We start from the raw sequence: 18,826 nt of genomic DNA on the forward strand, positions 1-18,826 counted from the left end.
TTGGGGCTTGAGGTTCTGCAAACTTGGAGAATTAAGAGAATTCCAACAGCACTCATCACTGCAGTCTGTGTGAAACTAGTGGCCACTGAATAGTTGCCGTGATTCAGTGTGGCAGGTCGGAAAAATTGCGGTCAGTTGGACCTCTCCCTCAAGTGACTCCTGGGTCTCTTCCACAGTAACAGTTCGTTTCAGATGCTTGGGTTCAGGCTTGGTTTATTTATTTATTTATATATATGGTGGTGGTTTTTCGTTTCTTTATTTATTTTTTACTTCTTTTGAGGCTATGAGAAAGGATTTGCCTGGGTGAGCAGCCTGTGCATTCAGCTCGCTAAAGAACAGCAGTTTATGTGGTTTCAATGTAAATTTGGCAGAAGCTATTTTCTTTAAATTACCATTTAACCGCTGATTGTGTGGAATCCTTTAGATGAGCTCTCACGTGCTGATGCATATTTAAATTCTTTGTGCGCTTGTGCTCTGAACAGCATGCCACTTAGATTACTTGGCAGATGAAAACCTTCCTCTGAAATATTTAGTAGTGTGCATTCATTTAAGGCTAGCACCCCCTACCCTCCAGTCCCCTGGTCCTCAAACACTGGAGCAGTTTGGTATAAGAATTTCTAATTTTCATTCATTCATCTTTCTGCTTGTCCAGAGCCATAGAATATCCTCATTAGTGTATGTGTGTGTGTGTGTGTGTGTGTGTGTGTGTGTGTGTGTGTGTGTGTGTGTGTGTGTGTGTGAGAGAGAGAGAGAGAGAGAGAGAGAGAGAGAGAACTCATTTGGCCTATGTATGTGGCATTATGCCAAGCGGGGTAGAGGTAAATTAAAGTATACACATGTGTGGATATTATGTCTTTATAGGTGTGTATTAATTTGGGGTGTGTTCTGTACAATTTGATTGCCATTCTCTGTGCCGTTCTTTGGAAAAAAGTTCTAAGTTAGGACACTGTTTAGAAAATTTTGTAAAGTTAGGATGCATTTATAATGCACAGATTTTTTTTTATTTAGGATCATTAAAACTGTAATAGCTTTGTACTACATTCAGTCCTAACTGAGGTTTTTATGATTTCACAGTTAGAACAGTTTTAATAAAGAGAGCTTCAGGTTCTACAAATCTCCAGAAAGTCCTTTTTCATTCTGTTTCAGTTACAGCTTCAATCAATGGTTGCTGAGTGCTGATTGCAGACCTCAGGTGTAGTGGAGTAAAAGTCATCTTGATTCTACAGCACTGAAAAAAACTAAACAAACAAAAAAAACTGATCTGTGGTGTAATGGTTAAATTATGTGATGCAGTCTGCAATCACATAACCACTGTGTACTTTTAGCAGCGAATGAAAACAAGAGGGAGTGAACATTATTGATACAGCTCATGCAAGCTTTCTTCTTGGTGGAGCTCAGAGGGACTGCCCTGTAGCCTGTGATAGCCAAGGTCAATCTAAGTGCAGTGGGCATGCTTCTCAGGTCTTCAGGGAGGCTTCTCCTGCTTTCTGCTTACAGTCCTGTGGCGCCAGTGCATTAGTAGTGGGGCAAAGCTGAGAAAGATGCTGGACACAGAAAAAGCTGACGGTGCTGCTAAAGCGAGACTGTAGAGTGGGGTTAACACTCCAGCAGCCTGATGAAGTGCGTTATATTGTACCAGGAAACAAGGCCGGCATTCTGGAAAAGAAGCTTACCGCTGATGAATATATTTTCTGCTTGTTTTCCCTCTCCTGGAGGCTGAGATGCTCTATCATCTGTGTTCACACATTCTTGATTTAATTTCAGTCCCTGGTTCAAACGACCAAGTGTACAATCTCTGTGTTTGTTCCTCATACAGATTTTCTCGGTGCCTTTGGGTCTTGCACGCTGACTGACAAAAAACCAGTCTCCATGATTAATTTTTATTTTTTATTTTTTTTTTTGCTTTGTGAAATGCCTGCGCTGGCTTCACACAGATGGCTAGCTTTGCATTTTCATTTCCTGGTGGACTGGAGCAGACCTCGCTCGTTCAGTTCCTCCAGCAAGTGAAAATGCTTTCTGCTGCGGTCAGATGAGGACGGGCCGATAAACTCCCCTGGACAGAAAGAAGTGAGGTGTTGAAAGTCAGTTTGGAGTCACTCTATAGCTTTAGATAAGCAAAATGAAATGTGTTATGCAGAGTAACCCCTCACTGGCCTACTAACATTCTCTAGACATTGCACTCACTTGCTAGACATCATATTAAATATAGCAAGATGGTATCCATATTAATAGCATTCCATTTCCCCTATATGAATATTTCAGCATTCTACATGAGAATGTAAAGATCAGAAATGAGTCGGTGTCTGATAAGGGTTGTTTTAAAGATTGATTTCATTTACATAAATGTTAAAATGACTGAGATTTAGTGGTTGAAACTGATTCCAGATGTTCTTATGAGATATTAAAGGATTTGTAAGTGTTTCTTTCTTGGCACATGAATGCTTTTATTTTTACTGACTTCTGAAGTGAGTTTTTGGTCAGAGCCACTGTGGAACAGCGTCAATCTGGGGATATTATGAATGCGTGTCCGGGTGATGAGCTATCATTTATACTTGAGTGAAGTGAGAGTGGCTCGGTGATTTAATCAGTCCTTGGGGAGGTCTGGAGACTCATGAAAACTTTAATAAACCTTTAGCATGATGTGTTTGGTGAGCAGCTGCAAAGACATCATTTCATCTACAATAGAAGCAGGAAGAGATGATTTTTGTAATACAGAAGATAAATTAAGTAGCTGCAGGTTTCTCAGAACAATTCACTGGACACCAGAATTACTTGAATTTTGAGTTTCAGGGGAAAAAATAACCTTCTAAAGTTAAACTTTTAAAAAGGTTGACCACAATAAATACTGAAAATCTCAAAGTATTTCACAGTTCGGGATTTTTTCCGTTAACTGTGGGAGAAATTTGGACTATGTGCAGTCAGTTCTTTTGTATACTCATATGCAATACATACTGCATGTACTGTAATTAGTTTATTTATTTAAAAGGGAAAGTGGTTAGGCAAATTGACTGGATATATTCTCTATTTGTCTTTGTGTTTGTTTGTGTAGAGTGTTTAAGGCTGCTAATAGGGCTCTCACGAAAACTAAATATTTAATGATGATGATGATGGCAGATAATTGCTATTAGCAATTTTATTGTCTCTCAACAACTCTGTTTTAGTACATCTGTATGCTTAAACAATATAATGTCATAGTATAATATATAAAATAATTAAAATAATTATAATTATAAAATAATTAAAGTCAGCGAAATAATAGCAGTAAAGCCAAATAATCACAATTATCAGGTGACTATATAATATTTGCAACAGTCCTAGCTGCTAGCTGGGTTGCTCCTTCTGAGCAGTCTGATGTAGCTGTAGAGCAATTTTCTGCCTGAAGTTATCTACCTTATGACCTGTGGTTACACTTGCTGCTAGAGTGCCTCTATGGAGCTGGTCAGTTAAGGAGTAGAAGCGAAGGCGTTTAAAAGAAAATGGCCAGTTTGTCTCCAGTCAGCTAAGAATTATTTCTATTTTTCTTGTTGGTTGAAACTGATTGATTGGAACCCATCACTGCTCCCTTGGCATAAATGTATGTATTTTAATTGCATTTCAAGGAATTATGAATCCACAGTCATTTTTAAAATGGAATCAAATGATCATTTAATAACCATCAAATATTTTATAATTGTCTTTTTTAATCTCTATTTACATATCCCTCCTTATTAGAGACCTGCTGATCACCACTGGATGGAATAGCACCTCCAGATCCTCATTCCACTCTGCTTTTTTTGTGACATGTGTCAGGCGTGATGTGATCAGCTTGGCGTGTTTTTATTAAGGCAAGTCATTTGAAATGTAGGATAAATTCGGCAGAGCTTCAGTTTAAAATAAGTGGGAAAAAATCCCAGGAACTTCATTCCATACTGTGATAAATCCCAGAGGTTTTGATTTACCACAACCCGATTTTGCAATTCTCTTTTACATTCGGCATTCACCTTGTTCCAACTGTACAGTACAGTATCTCCACAAAATCAGCATATCCTCAAAATTCATCATTTATGCCTTTCTGAGAGGTATAAAGACACTGCATTCTGCAGTTCCCCTACTATTTTCACCTTGGAAAGTTTATTTTTGTGTGGAAACTAATCATGAGCTCAAGCAGAGTCTTCTCCTGCTGTTTTTTACTTTGAAGAATAAAGCAGTAGAAACCTGTGGAGCATCTCTTGGTACATTGATTATGTTTTTGCGACAGTGAAATTGAGCTAAAATTAGCTTCCTCCCCTCTCTCTTTTTGCCTGTGATGTGAGAACTCATGTATGTGTTCATTTGTGTGAGAGAGAGAGTGGGAGTGTGTGTGTGTGTGTGTGTGTGTGTGTGTGTGTGTGTGTGTGAGAGAGAGAGAGAGAGAGAGAGAGAGAGAGAGAGTTTGAAAGGCAACCTACTGAGCTGTTTGAATTTATCCAATATGCTAATTTTAGTTACTTTACTTTGTAAGTGCTTTGCCACCATTGGCTGTATTGGCTGCATAGATCAGACCTCATTAGGCTGTAGATATGAACTTGAGACACTCTTTTATTTCCTTTCAAACAGAGTAACACAGACAACTGAGTGATCTGACTCATCCTCTTTCTAATGACTGTAGAAACTGTGTTTCCAAAATATACTTGAGCGCATACTCTTTCAGGTAAAAGCATGTCTATGTAATACCTAAAAAAGGCTCAATGACTTGTAATAATGCACCAGTATTGTTTCTGCTGTACTGCACCAACTTTTTAATTTAGATTACAACACAAAAGCTATGTTTGCAGTATAGACACAATCAAGAGGTTGTAAGATTGATACCTGGTGATGCCACAGCAATGAGAACAAGAGTGCATAGTTATACTCTCTGGGTGGGTAGAACTAGGGAGACCATATGTCCTCTTTTTGGAACTAACTAACAATGACCAGGATTCAGCTTTTGCTGTCTGCAGCCACCATGCTACTATTGTTCTTTAGGGACCCAGGTTAAATAAAAAAGAATGAGATTATCTGGTCATTAAGACATTGTTAATTGTATTTTTAAAAAGTAGCTGTTTATGTATTGAAGTTCAGTAACATAGTTGCATGGTTATGGATGCATTTCATAAATATTTACACCTCTGTCCTTCTTACATTGCCATGGTGCCACCGATTACTTAAAATTAGACGCCCTAACCCTGAACGCAAACTTCCAGCCAGTGCAGTTTGGTTAATTAATGTTTTTAATCTGTTTGCAGAGGTTGAAAGAAATACCAAGTGCACTTTACATCATATTAAAATTTCATACTAAATGAAGCAATAGAATTGCTCCCAAATTACTTGGAAAAACCTCTTGTTCCATTTATTTCCATTCCATAATATATCCTTTCACCAGAAAAAAAATAAAGTTTAGATATATAATGATTATTTTCCATGCGATTCAAAATTTTCTATTGTTGATTTACTACTATACGGCTTTCTATATTTATCTCATTATTAAAAAGTGGTAACAAATTTAAAGCTCTTTTGACAAACCCAGAATGATTATCACAGCTGTAGATGACTCAATAAAGACTAAGCCAGCCTTATAGCACAGAGTGAATTTCTTAACCTTCAGAATGCCTCATACTTTAAACTTGATGATCAAGTGCATCTAACCATTTCAGTCTGCACTGTATAAATGTAAAAATGATTAACTGTAAAAATGATTGGTAGGAGGGTTTGTGACTCAAAAAATCTATAGGTGTGAGTGGGTGAGTGTGTGTGTCGCCCTCTGAAGGACTGTGTTCCAGCCTTGCGCCCAGTGATTCCGGGTATGCTCTGGACCCACCGCGACCCTGAATTGGACAAGTGGTTACAGACAATGAATGAATGAATGAATAACAGACATAAATCTTGCAGTTGATTCCAAACTTTTGAACAATAGTGTACAATAGGTTCACTATCATAAGCTTGGACATGGTGCTGTGATTTACCATGGTTGCTTGTAACCACTGACATGACTAATCAGTTCTAGAATACCACACTTTTTAAAGGTTGAAGCTCAATACTGTGTGTATATTCCATGTTCTGCTTATGTTCCATATAGTGCTGGGCGAAATGACCTCAACTCAATACCACTGTTAATTGTACATTTTACCACGATTATGATTAATGATCTATGATTTTGTGTTTTTGAGTGTTCAGTGATGAGGCTTGCACTTTAATTATGCTCCGATACTCAATATGGGATATTTTTTCTAATGTTGCTGGGAACTTGTTCCTTTCTTGTTTTCTCAGTGTTTACATCTGATTTCTTTATTTTCGGTGTCGTCTTAATTATAGTCAAACACAGAACATCCAAATCACAAATGCTGTGTTTTTCTTCTGTGATACGAGCTTCTTGAGTCGCTTGGTCATCCTCAGCGTTTAGGTTGCTTCCATGTGGCAGATAAGGGCAGCATCACGTGACTACAACTAGGTAGCATGGTTTTAAAGGGACAGGACATGAACACACAGTGGGGACATAACAGAATAAAAATGATCGATATAGACAAGATTATGTCTATATGATTATGATTAATGATTATGATTAATTTTCCATTTGCCCAGCCCTAATTCCATAGATCAGTTAACCTTACTACAGCATAACCATGCTCTTTGTTTCTGTAATCTACATTTTGCCTTTTGGTTGGACAATTTTTAAATAAAGGTTGCTTTTATTAAAAGCTAACTTAGAGTTAAAAACGAGTGCTTCTTGTCATTGGACAAGCAAAAGTTTTTTTTTTTCTTTGGCGAAAAGAAGCAGTGTATTTGACATGTCCTTGGATGGATTTTAGAGGGCTCAGGCAATTAGGCCTGGTCTGTGCTGCTCCTATAGGGAGGAGAGGCTTGTTATCTGTGTGCTGTTGATTGCACTACACTGTTGCTGCTGCTGCAGCTGATTGTCCATCATCTCAGCTCTGCTCAGTTCTCAGGCTACACAACCCATTCCAGCAAACTGCCTTCACTGCCTGCTTACTGATAAACTGCATTTCTTTCAGCTCTCTGGCCCAGCCTTGGCCTGTTCCAGCAAATGCCATTGTCAGAATTTTTCTACAAATATTTTGTTCTACTCATATTTGTTTGCATCCACACTGGATTAAGCATTGGCATTCCCAAATTATTCCCAATTGAATCAGATCAATCAACGATCGCCTTATTTCTTTTCCCCAAAATGTTCAATAAATGAGGCAGCTCTCCACATTCTGGTATAAATTTCAATATAAATGCGTTTCGCAGCTTAACGACTTGTTCCATATTCTGACTGCTGATTTGGCTTATGTGAGCTGTCCTCACCATCAAAGCCAGTGCAGAGTCAAACAGAAAATTAAAAAGTGAATTTATGACTGAAAGTCTTTGTGTGAGACGTCCTGCAGAGGAGCAAGGAATGACAAAAAAATTAAAAATCATGTGGAATGGAAAGGCACACACAAACACAATCCTTCAGTAGCATTTCTGACTGAACCACTTAGAATATTCCCAGTGGGAAAATTAAAAAAATAAATGCCTGTGTGCAGTACCACTTAAAAACCAATGCATTTTATGTGTTCGAGGTGAAAAACACATTGCGCAAAAATGTTAAATAAATGTATAACTTCTCTAATTCTCTGCTCTTTCCTTCACTCCTTATCACAAACCCACCATTGCTCTTTTCTACTTCTGTCACAAACCAATCCCAGCCTGTGCCATCAGGGAGTTGCTTATCAATGTTTTTCTGACAGCAGTACTATTGGATAGACATGAATGTGTCTGACCTCTACAGTCCTTTATTCTGTCTTTAAAGGCTGAACACAATAGAATATGTGTCCATTTACAAAAGACCTGCTGAATAGATTGAGTCTGCTCTACAGAGCCCAGCAAACCAGAAAATGCACAGGACAGATCAGAATCAGTGTATTCAGTAATATCACACCAGGTTTATTTGAGAAATTAATCTTCATACACACAACAGCTAGTATTTTAACTCTGACTGAACGCAGAGCACTGTTTTATAAGTCACTCTGGATAAGATGATCTTCTAAATACTCTAAATGCAAAAGAAATGATTGTCATATTGTATTTTCCGAGAGACACTGACTCTGGATGTAAGCAGGCAATGGTCAAGCCTGTTCTAGTTGAATCTGGGTGCTTGTTGGGTTTGGAGTACATTTCTGATCCCAACAGATCTATACCCCTAACGTTTAGCTTATTAACGTATGCATGGAAATATTTGTTTTGGTTTGTAAATGATATAGTCAACCAATTATTCAATCAGTCAGCCTTTATTTAAAGATGGAGTACGGTGTCTAACCCTCTTTTGCATTAAACCCAAGTGTTATACAGAACGCCAAGAGACTGAAACAAATAAATAGTGATAGTAAAAGTATAGCAAAGAAAATAAAGCAAAATGTATTATTAAATTATAGAAAGTATATAACATTTAATGAAAGAAAATGAGCAATCAGAACATTCAAGTGAAATTGTTAAGCATATTAATATAAATTAAATATCATTCTATGTAAATAATATTTAAACAGTGAACATATCTGTTCAAGACGTGGCATATTGAGCCTCTGTTTCTGACTGATTGTTGTTTTTTCCAGGCCCTCCCCAGCTCCCGCTGAGCAGAAGAAGCTCTTTTTGACTCTGTGGGTGTGTGATGTCGCGGCATAACCATCGTTTCGAGCGGGATTTCCGCACGGTGTGGGACCGGAGAGAGCGCTGTGGAATCAGCAGCAGCTGCGTTGTGGTGAACGGCTGCGGCTCCACTGCCGTTTCCGCTACCTCCATCCCCAGCGGTGGCAACAACCGGCCCGGCCTGCTTCCTCTGCCTGTTATCCCCTCACTGCTGCCCACCCCCGTCACTGGGGCAACCACCACCTCCAGCACTGAGCTGGCCTGCAAGCGCCTGGCTCCTACCTGCACCACTTCAACTGCTAAGGTACAACTGATTCCACCCATACTCAGCATATTATAGCCCTGGGCTTTGCTCAGTGATCTCTGCTGAGTGGCCAGATAAAAACAGGCAGTAGGGAATAAAATAGGGGCACTGAGTAGTGTTAAATGTGTGTTTCAATAAAATCTTCATAAAATCTCAAATTTACCAGATTTACCAACATTTTGGAAATTCAGATGTTGTAAGCTAACCCTGACTGCTAGCTTAGCCACTGAACTATAGAATAAAAATATAGTCAAGTTGGCTTTCGAGTCATTAAACAAAATTATAATGTATACAATATAATTAGTGGGCGGCACGGTGGCGCAGCAGGTAGTGTAGCAGTCACATAGCTCCAGGAACCTGGAGGTTGTGGGTTCAATTCCCGCTCCGGGTGACTGTCTGTGACGAGTTGGTGTGTTCTCCCTGTGTTCACGTGGGTTTCCTCCGGGTGCTCCGGTTTCCTCCCACAGTCCAAAAACACACGTTGGCAGGTGGATTGGCGACTCCAAAGTGTGAGTGTGTGAGTGAATGTGTGTGTGTGTCTGTGTTGCCCTGTGAAGGACTGGCGCCCCCTTCAGGGTGAATTCCCGCCTTGCGCCCAATGATTCCAGGTAGGCTCTGGACCCACCGCGACCCTGAATTGGATAAGCGGTTACAGATAATGAATGAATGAATGAATGAACAATATAATTAAAATACAATTCTGTCTGTATTTGGCACAGTGCTGTTATATAAAATCCCAGGCAGCTATCTTGTCAACTTTCTGTCATTTGAAAATTCCATGATCTTGTTTGCTAAAGATAATTCGAGGTATTGTTATACTGTTATACAGTTTCAATACAATATTCAGCTTCCTGTCATTAATGTTGGCTCTCTGCCTTTGTTCTGCTTTCCCAATGTGATGAAAAACAAGGGCAATTCAAAACAGCCTGCCACCAAAAATGCCCCCAAAGCATGAGAGGCTTTACAAAATTTCCTCCCACATTAAAGATATCTCAGATGAAAAGTGATTTAAAGAGAAAAATCTCACTCAAGAGGCTACTGTGACAACACTGTAGGATTGAAGTCGGCATGTTTACTGTAGATATAATAATGTTTATAGGTATCATATTGGCCAGAGTGGCCTTTAAAAATAGTCCACACTGAATTCACAAATGTGACAAATGTGAGTATTTAGAAAGCAAGACAAAATAGACCAAGCAAGAGAAAAAATATATTTACTCTTTCCGTGCTTTTCATGTTTGGAGAAATGAATTAAATTTATCTAGTTGTGTCAGTTGATTAAATTTAAACAAGTTAAGCACAACAGCATTCTTGGATTAATCAGGATTAATGGCAAGGTTTTTTTACAAATGACATAAAACATTTTTTTTTTTGTTGAAAGGGAGATAAATCAAACGTGTAGTGTGTTATGCACATCATACTGGTTAGAGGAAATCTTTTTACTTTTCATTACTTTTTAGTTTTTAATGAAATTTTAATTCGATTCTGTCAGTTGGTTGACTTAAAGTTTCAAGGGGAGAATTAACAGCTCTGACACAAGCTTCAATCGAGGAAAAAAAATGCAGCATGCAGCTCATAGCTCAGACAAGAAACACCTCCATATTCCAGCTTCAAAAACTTACAAGAAATAAATATGTGGACGAGATTTAATCCATATTTTAGTATAAAAATAATGTAACAGTCAACACAACACTAGGCTCTGTAAAACGTGAGTTATGGGAGGAAGTTTGTAAATTTTGGCCAAATTTTGTAAAATGATTAATTTGCATTAAAACAAAATTGACACATTAAAATATTTTTATTAATTGTTTTATTTGTTTCATTTAAAATATTATTATTATTGTTATTATTTTTATTTTCTTTTATTAGTGAATTACATGTTTTCTATGCAAACTATAAGTGCAATTATGCTGTAAACATCATGCATCTTGAAAAAGTAATAAACCAATTCTTAATAAAAAAAAGAATCAAAATTAATCACACACCTTAATGCTTTAATGTTGACAGCACTAATATTTTCACATTAATGGAGTTAACTGCCAATCATCTGATCATCGATCCATGATGGAGTTTTGCATCCCTGTTGTGCATGATCACCCATTTTATCCAGCTATAGACTCTTTTTACACAGTGGACCTTCAGAATAATGATAGCACAGTGGTCAATATGACTCCACTTGCATGTCCACTATCTTGTAGAGTTCAGCTCCAGATCTGATCTAACAGACCAGCAGATCATGTTCTTTTGAAGAGACTGGTTGAATCACGTGTATCAGATTAGAGTACAGACTAAGCTTTGCAGGAAGGTAGATCTCTATGAAGAGGACTGTTGTAAAGGCTTGAGGCAGTAAGCATTACAGTTTTAACCAGCGACAACCCAGGTTCTTTGAACATAGCCTTGTTTCAGCCATGTCTCTAAATTTAGAATTATTATGCCTTTATGTACAGTATATCTGCCTCGAAAGGACTGCTGATGTTGAGCTGAAACACCCACATGCTGTGCGTGCGTGCATGTGTGTGTGTTTTTTGTCTGTACTTGCAAGGAAGAAAAAAAAAAGATTAAAGCAGTAGCGGATCTTAGGGTCAATTTCCCTGTCATCCATCATGAAAGGCCTGGAGCCGCCACCTTTCCCCAGCATATCCCCACACATGATATTTCCCTCCTCATATCTTCACAAGCCATCTCTGATAACGGATGGCAAGGGTGATTATTGATCTGCGTCAAGAAGAAACTCCTTCATGTCCTTTAAAAAATTGAGAGGTGGGGGAGATGCAGCGTTTATATCCTATACTTTAAATTGAGGGTGAAGAGTAAGGGGTGGGGAGCAGGGTGCTGAGGTGTAATGCAGTATTCTTGTATTTTATGCATATTCTGTATTGCCCTGGAGGGCTGGAGTTTTAGCATATCTTTGAATATTTGATGCCAGGTACTGAATGAATAAATGAATGAATGAATGAATGAATGAATGAGGTAGTAGTCTAGTGAATCAAGCCATTTGTTTCATCAAAGATGTGATTGTATGTTATACACTGAGTGGCTTTATAAATATATATATATATATATATACAGTGGAACTTCTACCTACGAATTTGATCCGTTCCGTGACCCGGTTCGTAAGTGGAAAAGTTCGTTTATCGAGTCGATTTTCCCCATTTAAAATAATGGAAAGGCAATTAATGCGTTCCAGTCCACCCCGAAAATCACCCTTTTTGCACTGATATATGTTTACAAAACTCTCAAATTAGTAAAAAAAATACATGTAGCATTACTACAAATTAAAAGGAAATACAGTGGTAACAGTAACAAAAAAGAAATAAAAAAGTTTTAAGTGGTTACATATTGCTACCTTGAAGACGTGACGACTGGCTGGAGGAGTAACACAGGCACTGGCGGGAGGTATGACGGGAGGTGGGGGGTGGGTGGAATAATGGAGAGTAGGTTGTGAATGTGGAGAGACGAAGCGTAGACTTAGCACGGCTTAACTTAGCACGAATTTCGATGTCTGTTATTTACACTAATGCTAAATTGCTAAAACTACAATTTGCTAATCTTAAAAGCTCACTCAAGTCTGGGCGCGCTGGGAAACTCGCCTGTTGGGGTCAGTGGCCATTTCCAGCCGCCGGTTAATTTCTAGAGTCATGGTTCGTTGGTTGAGGCAAAAAATATTCAAATGCCCGGTTTGTATCTTGGAAAGTTCATTAGTATAGGCGTTCGTAAGTAGAGGTTCCACTGTGTATATATATTTTTTGAGACCTCTGCCTTTTAACACGTTGCTACTTTAGTCACTTCAATGTAGAGGATTATGTAATATAGTTGAATTTCTACTGATGTATATCCAGTTGTCTAATAATCAGTGTTGATTCACTGAGAGACTTGATTTCCATATGACATTTGCCTGTTTACTCCTCCGCTGTAGATAAAACCTGCCACTCAAACATAGAGGCACTGTTAGTTTATCACCCGGTTGGTGAAAGTGTATGGCATAATCATATTTTCAGATGATAGGTCTTGGATGATTTCATTATCTTGTGTGAACGATTACGCCTTTCCAAGAAATAAGTTTGAAGCCTGACAGTGCTATGACGCTGTTATTCTGTTGTTCCGTCCTCATCACTAGCTTATGAGGTCAAGATTAAAATAGTTTCATGTTGTCTATAGTTATTTTGGCGGCCTTCCGTTGATGTAATGAGTTACATAAACTACTCTCTGGTTGCTCAAGGCTTTTGCCTCTTTTGTGCACGATGGACCATCTGGATATGCTATTCATCATTAACAAACCCAAAGTAAGTGCCCCTTATTAGCATTTATGCTAATATGGACAGCAACAGTGTGACATGGGTTGTGTTAGTGGTGGGTAACTCTGCCTCACTTGCTCACTGGCTGCTGAGACTCGATAGCATCTGCAGACATTTCACATTCGCCACAGATTTAGAAAAGAGATCCAGCAAAAGCGAGAGAGAGAGAGAGAGAGCAAGAGAGAGCAAGAGAGAGAGAGAGAGAGAGAGAGAGAAAGAGAGAGAACATTAACATAGTCTCAGTCTCTCTTCTTTCCTCCTCTATCACATGCACCTACACACATAATTTCTCTCTTTCTATCTCCCTCTCTCTCTCATAATCCCTCTACCACTCTCAAACACATACACAAACACATACCCCTGCCTCGGTCTGTCTTCTCTCTCTCTCTCTCTCACACACACACACACACACACACACACACACAGAGTCACTGAGGGTGACAGATTTGATAATCTACCAGATGTTAAATTGTTGTAAAGTGTCCCATTTTCTTCATATCTTTGATTTTTTTTACATATTTCATTTCAGCTTCCCCCCTCTGTATGCAAGTGGATTATATTACAGATAACCTAATCAGAAATATCTCTTGAATTTCTAGATTTTTCTCTGTCCTCTCTCCCTCTCACTCTCTCTCACAGCCTCTGTCTCTTTCTCTCTCTCTCTCTCTCTCACACACACACACACACACACACACACACACACACACACACACACACACACACACACACACACACACACACACACAACTCCCATTTGATTTTCTCCTTTAATCATCACTTGTCTTGTTTTTTTGGACCAGTCTCAAGATGCCTGAAAGCTTATCAAGTATTTCAGCCTCTGTCTGCGGGCTGCCCTCTTTCAGCAGCTTTGCTCTGCCGAACGGTTCATTTTGTCAGCACAGTGCACTCCCATTTAGATTTGGTAAAATGGCATTATGCAAAACAAGCAGCCAGAGTATGCCAAAACACAGAGAGCTACTTGAAGTTGGCAATCGTTTACTACATGGAGAGAAGAGAAGAATGAAGAGGCCATGGAGAAAATATTTTCACATCACCACATGAATAATTTGAATTGTTTTTATCAGGCTCTCGTGTCACACTTACTCTTAAGAGTTCTTAAAATAACCAAGATTTCTGGAACTGTGAGAAAAAATTGTGTTAACAATGAATGAAGATGAAAGAATGAAAGATGTAGGAACTAAAACTTGATAATCTATGATACTGGAAAATATGTTTTAATATAGTCAAAAGCTACACATACTTGAGTAGTTTCAGTTAAACAATGCATTACTCACTGATTTGACAGTTGGTTTTCAGCTGAAAGGCCGGTATAAAGTTAGTGGCCCAGTCTGTTTCGACATGATGTCAAATATTTAAGTTTACTTAGTGAATTATAACTGTCAGTTAAGTCCCTGGGATGTCTTTGTTTCTTTGAATGTTAAAAAGCCACTCCAAATGGTACACACACACTCTCAAATATTTATTTTCCAATAACATTAACAATATTGAAACCTTGAAGATTTGTAAGTACCAATTTATATTTTATTCCTTGCAACACCTTTTTTTCTGTTCATAATTCAAGCACTTTGCTTTAGATTACCTTCAATAAACAGACTCAAACTTTCTAATACAACAGAGGAAAAAGTTCACATCTTCACATGTGGCAGAGTGAGCGTGTGCTGTTTAATGCCAAATTGGATACAGAATTAAATTGAGTTTTCTTATTTTTCCTTCTGATGTGCAGGCTTTAATTTTCTACTAATTTCATCCCCATTCATATACTAGGTGTTGGTCAAGTGTCATCATTATAACAGTTTTTATCGGTAAAACTGTGGGTATATGTGACATATACTTATCCAGTCACTCTATCCATTAGTCCCTTCTACTGAAGCCTGTCTGTCAGAATTGAAAAAAAAAAGCCCTAGCTGTTATACAGGTCTAAAAAGCTCTTACCCCCTAGAAAGCCAATGTGCCCTGAAACGGAAAAGAATAGAAATGGGTTCATTTGATGTGGCGTGAACATGAAATTCATCCAAGAACAAAGCTGAAGCCTTTCACAGTGGCCCTTGCCAGGCAGGAATGGGGAAAGACTAAAGGCCAAGAGTTCTTCTTTTGAACCATGAGCAGCTGAGTTCTGAGGATGTGCTGGCATGAGGGGCAAACAGTCATGATTTCAAGAAAAGAATGGCCTGACTACCCCCAGGGGCCACAGCGAGGAGGGGGTCTGCCCTCATCCAGCTCACACAGGTTGATCTTTAGAAGCCAGCAAAGATACTAGGAAAAAAGTAAGCCACTTTGCCCGGACCCCACCCGCCTTGACAAGTGACAAATCAAGATTCCTTCTCAGTTTGTCAATGCAGGCACAGGCCCGTGGCAGGGCTAAGGAGGAGGCTTCCATGTTGACAGCGAAGATAGGAATAGCAAATAAGAGGCATGACAGCATGTATGCTGTATTGAGGCTTTCTGAGAAGGCGATGGTGATCCAGGCCAGCGCTGGGGCGGATTAAAAGAGTGGAGGACAGCCATCTCCTCAAATGGAGACAGCTTATTTTACTGAAGAAGGGGGATCCATACACACACACACATGCACACAAACACACACTGGGGTGAGTTTTTAGAAGGCACAAGCTGTGATTGTTTGTTTAGTGTGAAAACAGTATCATAAACATCATCTTTCTGAAAGCGCTAAAAGAATGAATAGCCATTTAAATTAAGTGCATGCAGCGACTACCTCAGAGAACCGTGAATAATGAGCCGTGTACCGAGGACAGGATAACCGTGCTGGGTTTTATTTATTTCAGTACCATTTACAAGGTGCTGAAGCTTAAGAGAAGCCCAAAACACTTAAAAAATAGATGCTAAACTATTCTGGAAATAGATATAAAATATAAATATAAATTGAATACGCATTGCTTTCCATTTATTATAATTTCTTTTTATATATATTATTATATGCAATGGCTCTTCTTTTTAGATACAGCTGCTATATATAAGCAGCGTAAAGCTACTGCACAGTACGATGCTGTGTAAAGATCTGGGACCAACTTTCATTTATTTGATTTCCAGCCGAGATGGCCTTTAAGTGCAAGTAATTATACTTGAAAACAAATGCATAGCAGAATATGACCCACAAGACTAAGCAACTAAATCAAATATTAAATTCCTGCTTCTGCATTCCGAACCAGGATCTTTACAAAGAGAAGAAAAGCAGCACATCAGCTTAGTTCAAAACTGACTACACTGGCACTCAGTTAGACAATGAATTACAAAGTGCTGCTACTAGACAATGAACCACTGAATGTTTCAGGCCTAGAATGGGTAACTTACATGATTGAAGCGTATATGGCTCATTGATCCGTGCTCACTATAGTTCAAACTGAATGTGGTGAAGCAGCGTTTAGTTTTATGCTACACGTAACTGGAAGTGACTGCCTGAGATGTAGAAGTTTTTCTGTTAAAAACATTTCTATGTACACGGTACTGTAGTATGTGGTTGGGACAGATGCGGTAGCAGTTGTTCTTCAGTGCTCAGACAGTTGATACATGGTTGCTATGGGTGCAAACCTTCTCCAGTTTTGGATATGTCTGGATATGTTAGGAAATGCGCTGGTGCATGTAGCCACTGGGCAGTGAGTATAGGCACACAGTCGGACAGTGTTCGACAGTGTGTGCTGTAGTAAATATTGTAGCTGAATTAACAAATAGGACACTCATTATCATGTGCCGCTGGTTCCTGCTCATTGTTTTGATTAAGATTGAGAGCAGCAATCAATAATGGTATGAAAATAAATTCTGCTAAATGTATGACCGCATGCCTCATGGCGTAGTTATAGTTTTGTGGTATTTCTTAAGTGTAAGTAAATGGGTTTAGTTATTTGTTGTGTTAAATTTAACACAAGGCAAAATTCCCACAGTGGCCTCTTGAGATAAGCAATTAAGAATAGATGCATAGCTTTTTGTCAGAGGGAAGGCATGGTTGAGTTACAATTCCCTTAATCCTTGGTATAGCTCATTAGCCTGCTTGATTGCAATACGGGTCTGAAATCTATAAGACTTCACTGCAGATCTTTTTGTCATAATTGTAAAACCATGAAGCTTTAGCATGCCTGGGTGTCTTGCTTAATATCATTCCATTCTAAACATTAGCAGAACGCTATGCCATTACAGAGTACCCTGATAACACATGGACTTTTTCCTTTACTTCCAAAATGTAAAATCAAATATATATATATATATATATATATATATATATATATATATATATATATATATATAATTTTTTATTTTTTTTGCTTTACCAGAAAACAAATTTAATTCCTCATATTCAGTTCTTGAGTTCTTGAGATACGGCATGGATATATCTCACATCCACAGACCCACCATGGAATTTATTGGATAGGGACAGCCTACAGAAATTGCAATACTTTATTAATTTCCTATTTCAAGTATTCTCTATTTCACACATTTATTCTAAGTCAGTTGATGTCAACCTCTTAGAAGTGCTCTTAAGCACTTAGAGCATTTCAGAGGAAATAATTTGAGAATATTTATTAGCATTCTTTGAGAATATTGCAAAATGAATTATTAGTGATTAGTTTTTTTTCCTTTAGACAAAAGGAGACAGGATACTGCATTAAAAGTCAGTATAGTTCATGTCCATTTTTTCTTCTTTTTTTTATTGTCACCCACTGTTTTCTTTTAAATAGTACAGGAGTACAGGTGGTCACTTTCTAAAATCTACACCTAGATCCTAACAAATGGGAATGGCTTGCTTTTGCCTGGAGGTAGAATTGAAAAGCTGTTCGAAATGCTCTACCAAATATTTTTACATAATTGTTATGAGTGCTTGAATGTACACATTTAAATTGCAAATAGCAGCGTGTGTGTTTGTCGTAGGGCTGTTTTGCACCAGATGATTTAATTATGAAACATGAGGGAAATTATAACTTGTCACTGGAAACTATAAAATGTCACTGTTGTTTCTGTTCAATAATGTATGACGAACATGCTTGACTTAAAACAATGTAGATGACTGTAGTAGCTATTATCTGTAAACTTAATCTAAGGAGTGGACTCATTACATTCTGTGGGGGCAGCTGTTGAAACACAAGCCTGCCAGAGCAACCAGTGCTTTTATGAAGTGGTGCTCTGCTTTAGGAAACCTTTAAATAATGCCTCATGCCACATTCATATGTGCAGTTATAGTTGCACTATCCCATCCTGAACCCTGTATTATTACCCTGCCTTTGCAGGTTACATTGGCTATAAAAATGGTGTTGTTAGTGTGTGGTTTGGATTGCAGTATTAAGTGCGGAGCGGTGGAGTGATTGAACACCATGATGTGTTCATTAGTACTGCTGATTGCTATTTTAATTTCTACAGTGTTCAGTATATTATAGTATATATATAAATAAAAATGGTTGGTTTTCCTTTCTTATTAGTTGTCTATGCCTAGACCACTGGCCTGATTTCTTTTGCTGCTTCCCTTTAGCACATTGTTCAAAGCACTCACAAAATACAAAGCAGTGAGGGGCAGCTAAAGCACTAACCTTTATTGAAAATTTCATAAACTCTTTCAAGCTGACAAAATAACAATGAAAGTATA

General features: G+C 38.3%; 1 protein-coding gene across 2 annotated transcripts in view; it reads left to right on the forward strand.

The window, feature by feature from the left end:
• The window catches only part of LOC136694496 (kelch-like protein 29), a 106,680-nt gene that overhangs the window by 19,690 nt on the left and 68,164 nt on the right, over window positions 1-18,826 (forward strand). For both annotated transcript variants that reach the window (XM_066668124.1, XM_066668115.1), the window contains exon 3: window positions 8,589-8,926. In XM_066668124.1, the coding sequence (XP_066524221.1) occupies window positions 8,645-8,926 (282 nt within the window). In that variant the 5' untranslated portion in view covers window positions 8,589-8,644. The remainder of the gene's footprint in view (window positions 1-8,588; window positions 8,927-18,826) is intronic.

The sequence above is a fragment of the Hoplias malabaricus genome, chromosome 1, assembly GCF_029633855.1.
Source record: "Hoplias malabaricus isolate fHopMal1 chromosome 1, fHopMal1.hap1, whole genome shotgun sequence".
NCBI classification, from domain to species: domain Eukaryota; kingdom Metazoa; phylum Chordata; class Actinopteri; order Characiformes; family Erythrinidae; genus Hoplias; species Hoplias malabaricus.